General features: G+C 42.2%; 1 protein-coding gene across 2 annotated transcripts in view; it reads right to left on the bottom strand.

Moving 5' to 3' along the window:
- Nucleotides 1-19,902, bottom strand: part of LOC139422881 (fibrosin-1-like protein) — a 29,005-nt gene extending 9,103 nt beyond the window's left edge. The window contains exons 1-5 of one of the 2 annotated variants that reach the window (XM_071174323.1): nucleotides 18,808-19,902; nucleotides 4,257-4,463; nucleotides 2,157-2,249; nucleotides 2,002-2,028; nucleotides 947-976 (exon numbers count right to left, since the gene is read on the bottom strand). In XM_071174323.1, coding sequence (XP_071030424.1) covers nucleotides 947-976; nucleotides 2,002-2,028; nucleotides 2,157-2,249; nucleotides 4,257-4,463; nucleotides 18,808-19,158 — 708 coding nt within the window. In that variant the 5' untranslated portion in view covers nucleotides 19,159-19,902. The remainder of the gene's footprint in view (nucleotides 1-946; nucleotides 977-2,001; nucleotides 2,029-2,156; nucleotides 2,250-4,256; nucleotides 4,464-18,807) is intronic. The other variant, XM_071174322.1, reaches the window with a different exon arrangement.
- Between the last annotated feature and the right edge of the window lie 219 nt (nucleotides 19,903-20,121).

Genomic DNA, 20,121 nt, shown 5'->3' with positions numbered 1-20,121 from the left:
TTACTGGGTCTGAACTCAGCTGAAATTCAGCTGTGGTAAACCATCATGAGGTTCCTTTGGTGTTGCAAATGTAAAGACCTTATTTACAGCTATTCCTGGAATCCCTCAGTTGATTAACAACCTAGCAAAATGCCACAATACTGTAATCTGGTTCATATGACCTCATGAGTTCAATTTCAGTTTTGGAGCCTCCAGATTTAATTTGAGGTTGCTGACAAAGTAAATAGATCATATGGAGGAAATAACAGAGACTAGTTGTTATTATCAGAACATCTTGACTTTCGTAAAAAGGCCTAATGATGTTCACAGTGTAATCAAGTTAACTTCCGCAAATTCCTTAGATCAAATCCAATAATGAAATCAAAGAGTGCTGGTATTATTAACATATAGATATTTATAACAAGTTTAAATTAGTATAATGTCGTTGGGACACACAGACTGAACCTAACACTCACAAAGCAGTAATAAAACACAAGACTAAAGACATCACACACACTGTTTACGCTGCCCTGATGTAAATAAAAAGGTCAGCCAAAAGACCTGACTCCCATCACAACCCTGCCTGGCATTTAGAGGACCCCCTTCCTATCAGTACATTAAAGCCTGGCCAGCTGACAGCGCAGATGGGAATACATGTGTAACCGGTGTGAAATGGCTAGCTAGTAAGCGGTGCGCGCTAGTAGCGTTCAATCGGTGACGTCACTCGCTCTGAGTCCTTGAAGTAGTTGTTCCCATTGCTCTGCAAGGGACGCGGCTTTTGTGGAGCGATAGGTAACGATGCTTCAGGGTTACTGTTGTCGATGTGCAGAGGATTTCTGGTTGAAGCCCAGGTTGGGGTGAGGAGAGGGACAGAAGCTGTTACACATGGCTGAATGACAGAATAGTAGAGCACTGATACCTTATTATCAGTGATAACAGTTGTGAAAAGTGAGAATGTTTATCTTGCCTTGTCATCGATGTCACTCTCACTGTCACACTGCGAGAGAAAGGATGTAAAACACTGCATTAATTCATGAGAATGTATCAACACCATCAATCACAAACACTCAAACTGGAAGTGAGTTGTTCACATTTCTGCTATCTGCCTCCACAGTCATATCAATATTACCAACAGGAACAAATAGTGTTATTATTTGTCTAGAGATTATAAAGAGACCTTGATTCAAGGTCATGACCTGTGTTTTGAGTGACCATGCCGTGTTTACTCCTACTCTATTGACAGGGAGAGAACAGCAGAGGATACCGCGAGACTAGAGGCAGTAGTCATAAGAGTGACTGATGGGTGTTTACAGTAAGCTTTCATTACAATATCCTATTCCATGAAAACAAGATTGTGGATTAAGAAACTTGACTCCAATCATTTAATTTAGTATGTTCAATGAAATCTTGATAAATATGTGCTGTATTTACAAATAATGCATTAAATAAACATTGAGATCCATTGAGATCAACTAATAATCCTGGTTAGATTAGGACTAAAAGCTGTGGTTATGTCTAGTAGTAATATCACAAAAACAGTCTGTTTACAAATCAAGAGAGAGAGAGAGGATATTATTATACATTATGTCTGTTACCTCGTTCCTAGTGACAGACATGTGTTTAACTGCTGTGGGAACTGATCTGTCTGCTCTAAGGGATTCATCATGCCAGACGACACAGCAGCACAACTGTGAGCTACTGTATCAGCCAGTCAATTTATACTGAAACCACTGACAACACGCGTCTCTCTGCCTCACTCCCCTAATGACTCAAGCCCTGCTCACTGTCAACATGTCAAGGTTACTCAGATCCACAAATCACTAATCCATGTTGACATGACACCTGTTTAGCTACATTACTAAATATCAGCCTGTTAGCTTTTGAGAACATTTTTGTCACAGACTGTTCTTGTTCTCAAAATGGTAAAGATAATCACTGACCCGGTTTTGCCCTCATACTCTGAGAATGACTATAGGCAGATCCTGGACATTAATTCTGTCAGAAAGAATTGAAGTCACTCACCGAATATCCCCGACCAGAGAATGAACTCTGTGGAAAGGAAGGATAATGTTAATGAGCAAGGGCTTATGATAGATTCTGATAAAGGCCTTCTGTAATCACTCAATAGGATGTTGTTGCACACAAACATCTCTTTATCCAGACAACACTGCTCATACCTCACTATGGTGTCCTTTGGAGTTGCTTCTCTGATGTGTGCCCTGTGTTTTGGTGACTTCAGCTCTGTCTTGCCTTCCTAGAAGCCCCTTCACCTGAGGAACATGATAAGACTAATTATCTTCCGTTCTTTGAGTCCATGGTTATCTATATTACATTGAATTGGTAGACAGTACATTTATCAGCCCAGAAGAGAATCTGGACCACCAGAGGGCACTATCGTATTACAGACATCAGTGAGTGATTACACGTCAGTGAGGGCATCCATTTCAATGACACAGTTAACCTGATTTAAAACAAGCAGAGTTGATGCCCAGACTCATTGACTGCCCGTGATGGGCAATTAGCACTAGGCCATGCTCTGGCCCATCTGAGAGCTGACGGCAACATGGGTGCAGGTACACAGCGCGCACACACACACACACACACACACACACACACACACACACACACACACACACACCCACACACAATTGTGTTGCAATGGAAACCTTAAATGACAGATCCATGAAGCATAATGCATATTCAAACATTGATTCAGGAAAGAACGAATTGTTTCTGGACAAAACAAGACAAATGATATTGACTGAAAGCTTAGCACGTGGTGATGATGACACAGGAACAGTATAATAATGTGGTATTGATCTGAGGTTTGATGGTTTAAAGCAGGGCTGCCCAACCCTCTTCCTGGAGATCTACTGTCCTGTAGGTTTTCAGTCCAACCCTAATTTAGAATATCTGATTCAGCTAGTTAAGGTCTTGTTGAGCAGCTAATAAGTAGAACCAGGTGTGTTAAATTAGGGTTGGACTGAAAACCCACAGGACGGTAGATCTCCAGGAAGAGGGTTGGGCAGCCCTGGTTTAAAGCTACTGCTACTGTAGCATTCAGCCCGTTCCTGTAGTGTTCTGCTGGCTGCTACACTTCCCTGCTTTGACAGTCCAGCCCAGGACACTGTCTATTTCTGTGTGTGGGTGTTCGTGTGAAACTGATTTATTTAAATAGCATAGATGATGTTTCACAGTGGCTGCGAATATGTCAAACTAGCATCCTTCAGCTAAAGTCCTGACTTGATTTGACACAGCCAGTGTGCTGTGTCAATGTGCAATGAGCTGCAGTAAAATACACTATCTTTCTGGTGATGAGGTGAAACAGAAGAGATGATGTTATCTTAAGTCCCTCTACTTTCTAGAGAACACTTTAGAGGTTTCTTCAATGACACAATTGAACTGCTCTTGATTGAATCAAGTGTGCGTAGGTTTCATCCATTTCGTAAAGTAGATTCCATCTACTTACAATGTGCTTAGATAAACAATCAATTAAAGGAACAAAGGACTTTGAAACAAACATGATCATAGATCTCTCCTCTATTGCAAAGGAGGCTACTATCCAACATACTGTTTTGCATACTGTTCAGTAGAGGAAACATCCACAAGCCAGGGGCCATCTAGGTGATGCCTTACAAGGCGATACCTTACAACAAGTAGTATCTGGTCTACACACAGAGATAAGGGTAGGGGAATTGGCTAGGCCAGTGACTGATATGGAAGCGAGCCTAAGTGTGTGTGTACCTGGTGTGCTCTCTGTTACAAACACAGACACATCCTGGGCTGAGGAGGAAGCTCTTCACAAAGCACCTTATCTCATCATAGCTCTTTATTGGCCCTCGTTTCCTGTGTGGCTCCCTCCTGACTTCATGCACAACAGACAGGCTTGTGCAAGGCAATTACTAGACCAGGATGGGAAGCTTCGGGAATTAACCTGATAGAGTTCATTATATGGCTGGTGCCAACAATGAACACCTAATAATGGAGACAGTTTGTTTACAACTGATTGAAACAGGATCACCATTAGAAAAATAGAACTGTGGGATTGAAAGTGGATGACTTGCAACAGAAAGAAAGAACTCAAAATAAACAAGCCTAGACTCTAAGCTACACAAACAACCAAAAATAATACCTCAACTGTAAGACCTCATTACTTCACTGGGCAAAACCCTTACACATGTGGACACACAAATTACCAGGTAGACAGGTTTTGGTTTGTAGTAGAGCGTATTCATTCGAAATATAATGAAGGTTAATACCACAGATCCATACGCTACCTGCTTGTTCTTCTTTGAGTTGTTTTTCACCTTCCCCTGCTCCTTCTCTCCATACTGCTCATGTTCAAAGTCAGCTCCATTGTCAGTGAATACATTCACAGGGATCTCAGTCCTTTCCGAAGCCTTTCGTTTCTTCAGCATCTGGCTCTCCCACTTCTCCTTACCCTCCTGCAACCTCAGGCTCTTTGAGGTCTTCCTCAGAGCCACCTACGAAAGAACAAACACAAAAGAGGCTTAATATCTACAGCACAGAAAGAGAGAGACCTTGGTGTGGATGATGATAATGCTTAGAATGAGTCAATATGACAAGGCGGCAAGGGAATCCTTGCTGAAACCTCTAAGAATTAAATAAAAACCAATCTTAAAGACAAAAAAAATGGAAATAAAACCATACTCATGATGCTTCTGGGCATGGCTCTGTGTATTGAGGTCATATCCAACCTGGTCTCAGAGCATTTCGTATTATGTTGTACGTAAATCCGAGACACTCCATTTAGTATTATATGTTAAGTTTTGTATGGTATGTATTAATTTGTGGATTTCCATTACCCATTTTGTATGCCATGTTAAGAATTACTATTTATATATATATATATATATATATATATATATATATATATACTACGATTGTGTCGGACCGTTACCGAAGACAAAATCGGGTAACCAGTTTTTGTTAACGATAATGTGTATGGCTACAAGATACCCCGAGGCTATTCCTCTGAGAAGGATTACAGCTCCGATAGTGAGTAAAGCCTTAATAAAATTCTTCACGACATTCGGGTTACCTAAGGTGGTACAAAGCGATCAAGGTACCAATTTCCTATCCAAGCTCTTCAAGCAGGTGTTGAAATCCTTATCAATTACGCACCGTGTATCAAGCGCCTATCACCCAGAGTCTCAGGGTGCGCTTGAAAGATGGCATCAGACACTGAAGTCTATGCTACGTAAATATTGTTTGGAATCTGAGAAAGATTGGGATGAGGGAGTTCCTCTAGTTTTGTTTGCTGCTCGTGAAACTGTGCAGGAGTCCCTAGGTTTCAGCCCGGCTGAACTAGTGTTTGGTCACACAGTAAGAGGACCAATGAAAGTCCTTAAAGAACAGTTCTTGTCCCAAGAGTTGTGTACCAGAGATGAGAATGTGTTGGACTATGTTAGTCGCTTTCGTGAGCGCCTACACCAAGCTTGTGCTCTTGCAAAGGAAGCTCTGTCTTCCTCACAGAGGAGCATGAAAAGACACTATGATAAAGAGGCTGTTTCTCGTCCACTACAGCCAGGTGACCAAGTACTGGTGTTATTACCTGTTCCAGGATCTTCACTGTCAGCTCGTTTCTCTGGTCCTTATTTAATTGAAAAGAAAATAAGTGAAACTGACTATGTGCTTCAAACTCCTGATAGAAAACGCCAATCTCGTGTGTGTCACATTAACATGTTGAAAGCATACCACACCCGACCCATCACACAGTTAGATAGTTCAAAAACAGAGGAAGGTACTGCTGTCTCCTCTGCTACTACTGCGATGATAGTGGACTGTCATATTGATGATGTTGATGGCTTGGAGTTGCGCAATACTCAACAGCAGTGTGTTAGATTGCCCAACTCAGAAATGCTGCTGTCTATCCAGTCAGGTCTGGTTCATTTAACGGATGGACAGGCTAATGATATTGTGAGGCTACTACACAGTTTTCCATGTCTCTTTAATGACGTTCCTACTCGCACAAATGTGTTGGAACATGACATTAATGTTGGAAATGCTACACCTATCAAGCAACACCCATATCGTATCAACGCTTCCAAGAGGAAGATAATGAGGGATGAGGTGAGATATTTGTTGGAGAATGACCTGGCTAAGCCAAGTTCAAGCCCTTGGAGTTCTCCTTGCATTCTGGTTCCTAAACCTGATGGTACGTCCAGGTTATGTACGGATTATCGAAAGGTAAATTCTGTCACAATGCCAGATTCGTTCCCGTTACCCAGACTGGACGACTGTATCGACACTATTGGTGCTGCTAAGTATGTGACCAAGTTGGACCTCTTAAAAGGTTACTGGCAGGTTCCGTTAACTTCACGTGCTTCTGAGATTTCTGCCTTTGTGACCCCAGACAACTTCCTTCAGTACTCAGTCATGGCTTTTGGGATGCGAAATGCACCAGCCACTTTCCAACGACTGGTTAACTCCGTATTAGCTGGCGTTCCTAATTGTAGTGCATACCTTGATGACCTAGTGATTTATTCGTCTGAGTGGTCAGATCATGTTGACTCGCTAAGCGTAGTATGTGAACGGTTGGCAGCTGCTTCTCTAACCCTGAACTTGGCAAAGTGCGAGTTTGGGAAGGCTACTGTTACCTATCTCGGTAAAGAGGTTGGCCATGGACAGGTGCGCCCTGTTGATGCCAAGGTCTTGGCTATAACTGCATTCCCTGCACCTACCACTAGACGAGAGCTACGCCGCTTTTTAGGGATGGTTGGCTACTACCGTAGCTTCTGTAAAAATTTCTCTGCGGTAGTTGCTCCATTGACTGATTTGCTCAGTCCGGCTAGACCATTTGTGTGGTCCCCTGAATGTAAGAGCGCTTTTGAATCTGCGAAAGCACTCTTATGTAGTACCCCTGTACTTGCTGCTCCGGATTTTGAACAACCGTTCAAGCTTGAGGTAGATGCTAGTGCCAGAGGTGCTGGTGCTGTTCTACTGCAGCAGGACAAGAGTGGAGTGGATCATCCCGTTTGTTATTTTTCACGTAAATTTAATAAATGTCAAACAAACTATGCGACAATAGAACAAGAAGCTCTTGCTTTGTTGTTGGCTCTGCAATACTTCGAAGTATACATTGGTTCCAGTGCCCTACCAGTGATTGTGTATACTGACCATAACCCCTTAGTTTTTCTCCACCGAATGTACAACCAGAACCAGCGCCTTATGCGTTGGGCGCTGATTGTACAAAATTATAATTTGGAGATCCGCCACAAAAAGGGTTCAGATAATGTGTTGGCAGATGCTTTGTCTCGTGTGTAAAAATGATTTTTGTATGTTTTGGCAAGGTTGACGTTGTTGTTGTAAGTATTAATTTTGTTGTGAGTATTAATTGTAATACTGTGGTCGCAATCCCTAGGGTTGCTCTTTTAAGGGTGGGAGTGTTACGGATACAGGTATCCTGTGTCTGTGTGTATCCTGTGTGTTTCTTTTCTCTCCGTCTCCCCTCACAGGTGAAAGTCATCACTCCCCAATCAGTCAACAATCAACCCATCAATCAGAAGACACACCTCCTCCTGTTTCCTACCCTATCACAGTTCCTTTCCCTTGGTTTAAAAACCCTATCATTTGTTTGCTCTAGAGCTCAATCTCTGTGTAATGCCATGTTGGTAGATAGCTGTTCTTGGTAGATTTCAGGAGAGCTCAATCTTTGTAATGCCATGTTAGTAGATAGCTGTTCTTGATAGATTTCAGTAGCACAATCTCTTTGTAAATGCCATGTATGTAGATCTCTCTCTTTGTGTATTAATTAACCTCTTCTTTTGTTTGAGCACCTCCAAATCACTTTGTCATCTCCTGTGAGTATTGTTTTTGCTTATGGTGTTTGCTGGTGGGAAAAGGGGAAACCAAGACAAGTCGCCCATGGGCATACACTACCCGTAGGTAAACTTTGTTAAAACACACTAGTTAGAACTGGGCGGACCACCCACTGTATTTTTGGTTAGTTAGTTAGCTGTTGTTGAAATAGGCTAGTCTAGCTTAGGGGTGTTTTTGCATATTTGTTTCTTTCCTTGGGTCCAGCTCAGCCCCTTTTCCTGCTCCCCCCCCCATTACCGTGTGTTTATAATAAACCCTGAGTTTGACGGTATTATTTCGGTTGTCGTGGTTATTTCGTTCACTTTTACTTTGTCACTATTATAATTTACATGAGTTATGTTACGGGTCTCACTACCATCCCCCCCTAGACTGTCGGGCCAAAAGAGATTCGTAACAGTATTATACATTATGATTCGCAAAACATACAATATGTTACGTATTTGCAAATCATATTATATGTTACGAACTTGCGAAATGTATGATATGTTAATGAATTCTAGCTACAGTAGGTGGCTAGGTGGCTAATGTTAGCTAGCTGGCTAATGTTAGCTAGGCTAGGGGTTAGGGTTAGGGTTAAGTTTAGGAGTTAGGTTAAAGGGTTAAGGTTAGGGGAAGGGTTAGCTAGCATGCTAAGTAGTTGAAAAGTTAGCTAAAATGATAAAGTTGTCGATTATAAAATTCAAACTCGCAACCTTTAGGTTGCTAGACGTACGTGCTATACACCCACCACTCCACCCCGACTAACCACTCTACTTTTGTTTTTTGCCTTAAGTAACCATCTGTCTTATGTAACCACACCAAATGTAACATATCATACTAATTTGAGTGTCCCAGATTTATGTTTACTATGTTATGTCTAGTATATGAGAGCAGGCTTTCATATCCTATGAGGCAGGCCTGTGAGACTAGAATGTGGGCGGCCAGCTGCTGCCCATTGTCAGGCTGTGGATGTGGGGTCTGGCAGTCTGAGCTAAATTCCCCGTGCCCGGAATAACACCAGTGACCTGCGGGGGGTTTACCATTGGTGTTGATACACATGTCATCAAGCACAGTGGAGGCAAGCAATAAACACGAACAAAAATCAGTTACAGGTAATCTAAGACACAAATGTCTATTATTCTGTATACATCAATGATGTTGCTCTTGCTGTACGTGATTCTCTGATCCACCTCTACGCAGACAACACCATTCTGTATACTTCTGGCCCTTCTTTGTACACTGTGTTAACAAATCTCCAGACTAGCTTCAATGCCATACAACACTCCTTCCGTGGCCACCAACTGCTCGTAAATGCAAGTAAAACTAAATGCATGCTCTTCAACCGATCGCTGCCCGCACCTGCCCGCCCGTCCAGCATCACTACTCTGGACGGTTCTGACTTAGAATATGTGGACAACTACAAATACCTAGGTGTCTGATTAGACTGTAAACTCTCCTTCCAGACTCACATTAAGCATCTCCAATCCAAAATTAAATCTAGAATCGGCTTCCTATTTCGCAACAGAGCATCATTCAACAATGCTCCCAAACATACCCTCGTAAAACTGACTATCCTACCGATCCTTGATTTCTGCGATGTCATTTACAAAATAGCCTCCAACACTCTACTCAGTAAATTGGATGCAGTCTATCACAGTGCCATCCGTTTTGTCACCAAAGCCCCATATACTACCCACCACTGCGACCTGTATGCTCTCGTTGGCTGGCCCTCGCTTCATATTTGTCACCAAACCCACTGGCTCCAGGTCATCTATAAGTCTTTGCTAGGTAAAGCCCCGCCTTATCTCAGCTCAATGGTTACCATAGCAGCACCCACCCGTAGCACGCCCTCCAGCAGGTATATTTCACTGGTCACCCCCAAAGCCAATTCCTCCTTTGGCCGCCTCTCCTTCCAGTTCTCTGCTGCAAATGACTGGAACTAATTGCAAAAATCACTGAAGCTGAAGACTCATATCTCCCTCACTAACTTTAAGCACAAGCTGTCAGAGCAGCTCACAGATCACTGCACCTGTACATAGCCCATCTGTAAATAGCCCATCCAACTACCTCATCCCCATACTGTTGTTTATTTTTTTGCTCCTTTGCACCCCAGTATATCTACTTGCACATTCATGTTCTGCATATCTATCACGCCAGTGTTTAATTGATACATTGTAATTATTTTGCCACAATGGCCTATTTATTGCCTTACCTCCCTTATCTTACCTCATTTGCACACACTGTATATAGACTTTATATTGTGTTATTGACTGTATGTTTGTTTATTCCATGAGTAACTCTGTGTTGTTGTCTGTGTCGCACTGCTTTGCTTTATCTTGGCCAGGTCACAGTTGTAAATGACAACTTGTTCTCAACTTGCCTACCTGGTTAAATAAAGGTGAAATAAAAAAATAAAAAACTTTGAATGGAGCGATGCAATAAATTAACCCCTACACTGGTGGCTTTTTAGGTATTATTGTTCAATGGAAACGAACTAATCACCAAGTGTGAACTGTCAGCATTCCCCGCTGAGCGTCCTCCCTGCCTGCAGCTTCAGCTATCCATGAAAATAACTGATCTAATGGTACAAGTGTAAAGCCCTACCTTGAGCTAATCTCCAGAACCATTGCCATAGTGATATTAATATTCATGCTGCTGAAAGACTAGCGGCGTGAGGTAAATTATGTCTTATTCTGTTTCTCCAGCTCCCTGGACTGTTACCAAGACTCTGATAAAAACAATCACTGTTAGCTTGACTCTAAATTAGCATCAGGTGTACACATCTGTGGAGAGGCAGGTGGATAGGGGGAGAAAGGAGGGAGAGAGAAATATCCAAAAACCAAATACCAAACAAGGGGAGGATGAGAGAGTGTTGGTGAAAATAATCTGGGGTAGATACGTTTTGCCAGCTACACTGAATACAATAGGGTGAATCCAGCTAAATCCAGGTTAGGGTTTGGGGTGTGAATGGCTTTGAGAAAGAACACTGGATCTAAATCCCAGGTAAAGTCCAGTGGCTTACAAAGGATTCAGTGGATGGAAGGCTCTCATCAAGTTCCACTTTCACAGCTGTACCTCCATCCATTCACTCTCACCATCTATGAAGCCACCAGTGAATATAGCAGTAACATGCATGTTATAACACAGTCTATACTCAATTAACAGAATTCATGAGAATCAAGCTATTAACAGCTCATGTTCCACAGGCTCTGCAGTCAGACATATGAGCTCTCACTAGGCATCTGAACATACCCTGGGTATGGCCTGCAAATGTTCCACAAAGGACATGAGATACAAGAGGCCAGAGAAACAAGGGGGGATGTTATGCTATTCAAATCCAATTTGTGTCTGCGGGAAGACAGTGCAAAGGGCATACAATCAGCTAATGGCACAATAAGTGCTGCTTCAGTCTCCATTAACTGCTCTGCAAAGGTGCAACACATGCAGGGGTACAACAGAGAGTCAGTCAGTTAATTGTATAAAGTTAATAGCATCGGCTAACATGCCTTTATTAGAGTAATATATCTGTTATAGTGAAATATATTCCTTCCTATGTTCATTTATTAAAGCACTACAGTGTATGAATGTGGACCCAGCAGATCTGATGTTCATGGGCGTTGCTCCATTAGATACAGTACATGATGGATTTCTAAGCTGTGTGTAAAGCTACAGGTCAACAGATATCACCGGTGCTGCTTAGCTGTTAAACAGCGTAAGTCCTATAGAGGCATGAGGAGATACAGTCATGGCTGTAGATAATCTGAATTGATATGCATGATTATGTATGTCTTTATCCTCCTGACCACAACAGAGATAATACTGCAAACAGCCTATCCATAGATCAAGCACTCCATCCATTCCCAGCTAGACCTCTTTCTGTCATTCGGAACTGTTCGATCACAAGCAACTATAGGCCACCATCTTCTGGTACATGATTCACTTTAAATGGGCCTGACTTCTGTAGAGAGGTTGCAGATACAATAGGTTCATAATGACTGGATTATTTGAATGCTGAAATAGAGTTGGCGTGTCATTTCCCACAATGTGTGTGACACACAAATAAGTGGTAGAGGTAGTTAGACACTTAACACTCTATTCCCACGACAGGTTCTGCCTGTCCAACAGCCTGAGGTCACAGCAGGTCCTGCCACTGAATTATGGGAGTCGGGCAATCTATTTACCAGTAATGGACTTAAGTCATGAATAAATTCACACTGCCATGGCTCTGCCGTACAAGTCTAAATGTGTACTTTGTCACATAAATGTCAAACATATTTAAAGGAGGTACTGGTGGCCAAAAATATAAACATGAAATTGTAATAGAACATAAATGTCACTTTTCTTGTCTCAACCTACAGTAATGATAAAGACGAGGGGGCTGAAATGGATCCAGTTTATTATCACCTAGATTCATTTGTAAACACTACAGTACATTCTGTCCACATAGCACAGTATCTAGACTATCTACAGTCCCTGGACAGCTGCTGTGTTCCATTCTCAGAGGAAGAAATTCCCCACATACCTGTGTGAAGCGATTAGTGATTTCATCGTGGAGCTTCTCTTTCTCTGTGTAGTACAGCACAGCTACAACTCTTCATCTCAGTATAGACCCATTCAAGGACACTCACTGATTCTATAGACTGATGTTGCCATTCATAAGAGTGAGGTACGCTAAATCGGTCAATATCATTCGTCATCAGAATCCTGTCTGACTTACTGTTCATCAACTCAATATGTTATTTGCACTGGCAGCCCAGGAAAATCAGATGGAGACAGTCTGACAAGTGATTATGATCAGAAGCTTGACTAGATGTTCAGCTGACAAAAGCTGATCTAGGCAACGACATAACATCAGGAATTCTTGAGAGCCTCATTACACACACTCTTCAGACAAGATTATTGAGAAAAATGTAGTTTCATATCTTACCTCAAAGTACTTATCACATGCTACTGTGGTAGAGGGTAAATCTGGGCAACAACATACACAGAGTGTACAAAACATTAGGAACAGCTCTTTCCATTACATAATGTAGATTGACCACTGAGCCTTGAGACAACTGGGACATGGATTGTGTATGTGTGCCATTCAGAGGGTGAGTGGGCAAGACAACATATCTAAGTGCCTTTGAACGGGGCATAGTAGTAGGTGCAAGGGGCACTGGTACGAGTGTGCCAAGAACTGTAAGGCTGCTGGGTTTTTCCCATGTGTATTAAGAAGGGTCCATCACCCAAAGGACATCCAACTTGACACAAATGTGGGATGCATTGGAGTCAACGTGGGCCAACCTTCCTGTAGAACGCTTTTGACACCTTGCAGTCTATGCCCCGACAAACTGAGGCTGTTCTTAGGGCAAAAGGGGCGAAACTCAATATTAGGAAGGTGTTCCTAATGTTTTGTACACTCAGTGTATATTTGGGTGAAAAGGACATGTAATAAAACATGACTAACCTTGACAGCTGTATATAGTAGCTTGATTAATGCCTCTGCTCTCCTCGCCTGCCAGGTACTAAGACAATTAGATTACACACCATCAGTAACTAATCAGGCCTTTTCCTCAGAGAGCCTATTCACAGTGGCCTCCAGACATTATACTGGGATAACCTCCTCAGCTATGGGCATTGTAGTGGAACCCTAACCTAACTACAAAGCAGTAGAGCTCAACATCCAACAGACACAAAGGGGAGGCCAAAAACAGAGGGACAGAGATAGAAAGACAGTGTAAAACAAAAGAGTGTTGTTTGCACTGCCCCTGAATTGGAACTAAACTACATTTGGAACTGTACCATATTCAGCAGATAGCCCTACTTATCAGGGCTAAATAGTATCTATCCACAAAATGGGGCCAACAGTCATTATTTAGCCAGTGTATTGAGGTCATGCAGTAAGTAGCAGCAGTCTGCATTAGGGCCGGACCTAGCCTTTTGGGGACCCTAAGTGAGATTTGGTTCGGCAGCCCCCCACCTCGCTGCAAAACATTTTAGTGGCCTCCCTTTTGACGGCGGTGCGAAAATGTTTAAGTTCATTTCCTGCAATTCTACACATTTTGCCATGGGGTGGAGAGAAAATGTAAAAATTGTATAACAAATTTCATACAATTCGACTCATTTTGCCATTTGGTGGAGAGACATTTTGCAGTTTTAAAGCTAATTTCCTGCACTTCTACATATTTTTGCCATTGGGCATAGAGAAAATGCTGCAGGTTTTTTAATGGAAGTTTTTGTCAATTCCACACATTTTGCCATGAGGCGGAGAGAAAATGTAGCAATATATAACAAACAATTCTACACATTTTGCCATGAGGCGGAGAGAAAATGTAGCAATATATAACAAACAATTCCACACATTTTGCCATGAGGCGGAGAGAAAATGTAGCAATATATAACAAACAATTCTACACATTTTGCCATGAGGCGGAGAGAAAATGTAGCAATATATAACAAACAATTCCACACATTTTGCCATGAGGCGGAGAGAAAATGTAGCAAAATATAACAAACAATTCTACACATTTTGCCATGAGGCGGAGAGAAAATGTAGCAATATATAACAAACAATTCTACACATTTTGCCATGAGGCGGAGAGAAAATGTAGCAATATATAACAAACAATTATACACATTTTGCCATGAGGCGGAGAGAAAATGTAGCAATATATAACAAACAATTCTACACATTTTGCCATGAGGAGGAGATAAAATGTAGCAATATATAACAAACAATTCTACACATTTTGCCATGAGGCGGAGAGAAAATGTAGCAATATATAACAAACAATTCTACACATTTTGCCATGAGGCGGAGAGAAAATGTAGCAATATATAACAAACAATTCCACAAAGTTTGCCATGACTTCTACCATGTTAATATAATATCTGAGTGAGAATGACTAAAAACAATGGGGGGCTCCCGGGAGGTCAGGGCCCCTGGGCACGTGCGCTATGTGCCAGGGTTGGTATTCGGCCATGATTACTATAAGTTTAGCTGAATAAAAACATTGGTAGTTGACATGTCTAATTGAGTGACTGTCAGTGACTGACATAACAAGAGAAAAACTGCTGATTTCAAAATTGCACTTGGTGGATACTATTCTTAAACTCAACAGTAAGTTGAGACCCCGATTGAGTTCCTATTTTTTATATATATAAAAAAGATATGCCTGGGGCCAGCCCTGTTCTACATATTCACTTTCTAAATAAAACTTGCTGCCTCTCTGTCTGTCAGCACACTGCAACAGACAGACATGATGGTGTTCCATGTCATTTCCAGGCTGTTTAGGGCGACTGGTGGTTTATTTACAGCAGAAGCGGACAAGCAGCAGAACAAAGGCTAGGAGAGGGGTTTTATGGCAGGAAGAGTCTGAGTCCGAGCCAGCCTGTTTTCTGTCTTACACACGCACACGCATTCACTTTTACAACGGTGGGTTTTCCCATTATGTGGAACTGCAGCGAACAGGGGTAAAACATGAAACGTTCAGCATTAGCTGGCTGAATGAAGTCATTGTGCTACCACCATGCTTAAGAGAGGAGAAGGTAATCCTTGGACATAAGAGGCTAGCTGTTGTGGAGACTAGGGGGATGGCAGGCCAGATACCCTCTATGTTATGTCAATGAGTGCGCATTCAGGCACACTGAATATGGCCATGGAGAGGTCATTTCAGTGTTCCTAGAACTAGAACATTGAACATTGATTCTACTTGAAAAAAGGGATGAAAGCAAAAGCACAGCCTATTATCAGCTCCAAGTGAACACTTTCACATACACAGACAAGTGACACCTACTTGTTTAAAAGTCCTGGTAGGGCCCCTGAAAGCCAATCCCTTCCTCAATCTTGTCCACACAAGCTTTTAAAGAGTGTTATCCAAACAGACAGACAAACACCACAAAGAGACAAGGAGCTGTGGAGCAGCAGCCTTTCCCCCTCTTGACTGCCTGAAGAGCTGGGCCAGAAGACTGGGAGGCTGGAGCACATTAACTATGCAGCAGGGCCCTGGCTGTCATAAAGAAGCACTTACCTATCAACCGCTGTAATATTTTAATTATATGCTTCTTGAGAAAATTAGACCACTGTGCCACTGCCTGTACAAGTTTAGCCGTAATCTTGAATACAGCAAAACAGACAAACATTTTTTTTATTAACTTAGAGCTATGGGCGCAGAATGCTCTCTGACAGTGTTTCTCACCTGTTGCAGCCTATTAAATTAACCTTTAGCCTTTGGCACACTGGTAGTGCTTATCAAACAGCTACTTAGAGGACATCACCTCTGGGGTGTACAGTAAAGTACACACCTGACCGGAAGGACGGACTCCGAGAGAACATCAAACATATCATTCTACTTACGCAAATAGGGTGTCAAAATGTCTACTGGGGCTTTAATGCAGTAGGATATTAAAAACTTGTAACAGTCTGACAGCTCACACTATAAATGACTAATCCTAGATTTAGTATTAATGAAATTCTATCTGGTGGAATCCTAGAAGCTCAATCATCATAAAAGTGGGAGAGTAGGGAGAGAGTCGCTCTATTAGCAGAGCTAGAGAAGAGAAGCATGCCTTATTAAAGGGAACAGACTGTGTGACAAAGAAACGTTTCACAGTTTAAAGGGTAGAGCTGCTGCAGGCGACACCCATTCATACATAAAGCTAGACTAATGACAAGCCAGACACGCTGGTTACAGAGCTAATGAAGTCAAACAAACATACAGTGGGCCAGCACATCCAAGAATCCCTCCCTGGTGAGTTACACCGTCTAGGTTACAGCACTCAGTCACTGCAACAATCATTATACAATTATGTAAGCCTCCTCTATTACAATCCAGGTCAGGGTCATTTTGAGCTGGAGTCATAAGTCTACAGTCATCCTCATCCAGAATGTTGTGGGAATCATGTTGGCAATATGCAACAGCTGTATGCAGCAGCTGTTTCTACAGTGATTCATGTACTGGTCCATCATGGCTACAGTGACTACACTACAGTGTGAGTGTAATAGCAATGGCATCTGTTTGTACGCACTAACTCTGCCATGGCTCATTTGCCACCACAGGGAAATGAATGAGGTTTTTTTATAGGTAGATATGTATAGGGAGGGATAAGGGGGCTAGGCAACAGTGCAAATACTGAAATAAAAGGTCAATAAAGATACAAGGTAAACTCGGTCCATGTAGCTATTTTGTTCGCTATTTATCAGTCGTATTGCTTGGAGTTAGAAGGTGTTCAAGAGCTGGTTGGTGTCAGACTTGATGCACCGGTACTTCTTGCTGTGCGCCGCACAGAAAATAGTCTATGGCTTGGGTGGTTGGGGTCTTTGATGATTTTTGGGCCTTCTTTTCACACCGCCTGATATAGAGGTCCTGGATGGCAGGCGGCTCGGTCCCAGTGATGTACTGGGCTGTCCGCACAACCCTCTGTAGCGCCATGCGATCAAGGGCGGTGCTATTGCCATACCAAGCAGTGATGCAACCAGTCAATATGCTCTCAGTGGTACAGCTGTAGAACCTTTTCAGGATTTGAGGGCCCATGCCAAACCTTTTCAACCTCCTGAGGGAGAATAAACACTGTCGCGCCTTCTTCACGACTGTGCGTGTGTGTTTGGACCATTTTAAGTGTTTAGTGATTTAGACACAGAGGAACAAGCACATAGAGCACATAAAGCCTTCATAATTCATAAAGGTACTATTAACTGACTGATATTATCTCATAAAACAAAATGTATAAGACCTAAACTTGTTTTAACCTCAGACCAAATTTCCGGCATCTATACCAAACTCCATTCTTTCTACATTCATTTCCTCTACTGGCACGCTCTAGTGTAGTCACGTAGCAAAGCAAATCCTTGAGTTTACAACTCCGAGAAGCAAGGGTTGACGGTAATAGATCATGATCGTCATCACCATCAATGAGAGTTGATTGTATTGTGTTATGTTTTGTGGTGCGCCCGTGACATTTGGTATAACAATAGGTTTCTCTTTCTAGAATGTGAATGTCATAACAGGATTCAGACAGTATCATAATGATAATGAGTCTTCTGTCTGGTACATATGCACCATTCACTTTGAGTCAGCTCTGGCTTTTTACTGCCAGTTTGTCTTTTACACAGTGTCACTTAACTACCATTAATCATGTTTACTGGTAGTCACCATCTGGCGGAAAGCACTGAGAGAAAAGGTCATTTTCAATCATTCCACACACTTGGTTTGCTTGAACATAGAAGCCTCTGATGCTTTTATCATTGCTTCTTTTGCATCTATTTTCAAAACACATGTCCCTGTGTGTGGACATGCCGTGAGGCAGGAGGGGGCACACTAAAACTAAAACCAGCTGATGAATACTGCACCTGGGAGCGTTTAAGAGCAAGAGAGCAGCTTTCTTTATAATGGGTCAAGCGTAGGCCTAGAGTTATTTGGTTTTCCATGTGTGTACAACCAGCAAATCAGAACATATTCAAAATCGACCAGTTTTTCTCTGAAAAACACTAGCAATTATCATGACATTGACCAAACCAGCCAGTGTGCACCCATAATTATCTGTATTCCAGAAACACATCTGCTGGAATGAAAGTGAGTCTGATTTATAGAAACACATGGACTGAGTGACACCTCATAGCATCATACTGGTTGATGTTGGGATAAATCAACAGTAACCTAACAGCATATTATCAACTGTCAGCCTCACAGCATATTGACCCTTCAAACCAGTATGTTTACAGCAATATCCAAGGTCCCTAAAACCGTGTTACATAGGCAGGTAGGTAATTACAGTGTAGATAGCCAACACATTGTTACAATGGTTATTATACATCTTTACACAAGATTTGCAAATTAACTCACAATGGAGACAACTGGGTAAACTGCACATGAACCTGTCAGAGACCATGAGCCATGAGGCCCACACAGGGTGATTTAAGAGACTTATTTACTTATGAATCATGTCCAAATAAACAAACATGTGCCAATATATATATATATATATATATATATATACACACACACACACATAGCCCTACGTTCTTACCTCTAAAGATTCCAGATTGATAAAGCTGGCTATGGCAAAGCCATCAATAATGTCTTCCTCCTGAGACACTGACCCCCGTCTCTTTCTCCGAGAGGGACGCTTGGGTCGGACATAATGCAAGTTGGTCATTTTTCCATAATTACACAGGGCATTTTTTCTGAACGGACTTTGCCCCCGGTCGGTGCCAGATGATGGACTCCGGTTTTGATCATTCCTGTCAATCGCATCCCTTCTCCGCACGCGGTCTCGTTGCGATCTGGACCTCCGGCTGCGCTTTATTTCCCCGTCCATTTTATAACTCCGAGACGAGGCGAATACCACAAGACAGTGCGAAATGTGTTCTATGTCCATGGAAAGTAACAGTGCGCAGAAGAGCCCTTGCTTTGTTTTACAAATCAAATAAACAATTCAGACAACGATCTGAGAGAATCATCTATCCAACAATAACAAAAACAGACAAGAACATTCTCGAAGGATGGTTTCGATTAGAATGCGAACAGCGGCTGCCCTTCTAATGGCATCACCAAGACTCACAATAATATTGACTTGTTCTGCAACTTTGTTACAATTGTTGTCTGGCTGCTACAGCGCGAGCTGCCAGACAAAGCTATGACGCTGTATCATGTCCGACGGTTCTTCTACTTCCATCACCGCCCAATCCATGGTCAGTCCACTGCCATAGCCTCCCCCCAAAACGGTTGTGCTTGGCTAGACGGATCCAGTTAATCCAATTAAAATATAAATAGCCCAAATAACTCCTCTTTTTAATGTTGATTGCCTGATTGATTGTTACTTATGGGCTTTGAAATGCAAACGAGATCCCACATTAATAATCCACACAACGCAATCAATTCCGTGAAGTGAATAATTGTCCATCCATTGACAGATAAAACCATCCATGCGCAGGCTATTTGTTTAAAGCTTGTCAATCTTCACGCCTAAGTGACCAAACCTCAGCCTGAAAACGATTCGCCTTTATCCTGGTTCGGTCTTCATAATAGATCCAGCCTCGAATTCTTCTTTCAGTGGTTCCTTAGTTGATATGATTGGTTCCTTGGTTCGAATGTCCCGTTGAGCTTGAGTAAATCGTTGGGTAAATGGTGTTAAAGAGACACGTTAGATTTAAAGCCCACTCCCCACTTCGCTCTACATTGCATTTTCGTTTGTAGTCTAGAGTAAATCCCAATACCCTGAACAACTGACGTATTTCCGCCACCTCTGCACGGAAGTGTCTGAAATGATCATCGACTTGACACTGACGGGAGGAGATGAGTAATGGAACTCTACTTCTACCATATTAACTGCTTAAAAAAG

This window comes from Oncorhynchus clarkii, chromosome 12 (genome assembly GCF_045791955.1).
Source record: "Oncorhynchus clarkii lewisi isolate Uvic-CL-2024 chromosome 12, UVic_Ocla_1.0, whole genome shotgun sequence".
NCBI lineage: Eukaryota > Metazoa > Chordata > Actinopteri > Salmoniformes > Salmonidae > Oncorhynchus > Oncorhynchus clarkii.
This window is presented reverse-complemented; position numbering and strand designations above follow the sequence as displayed.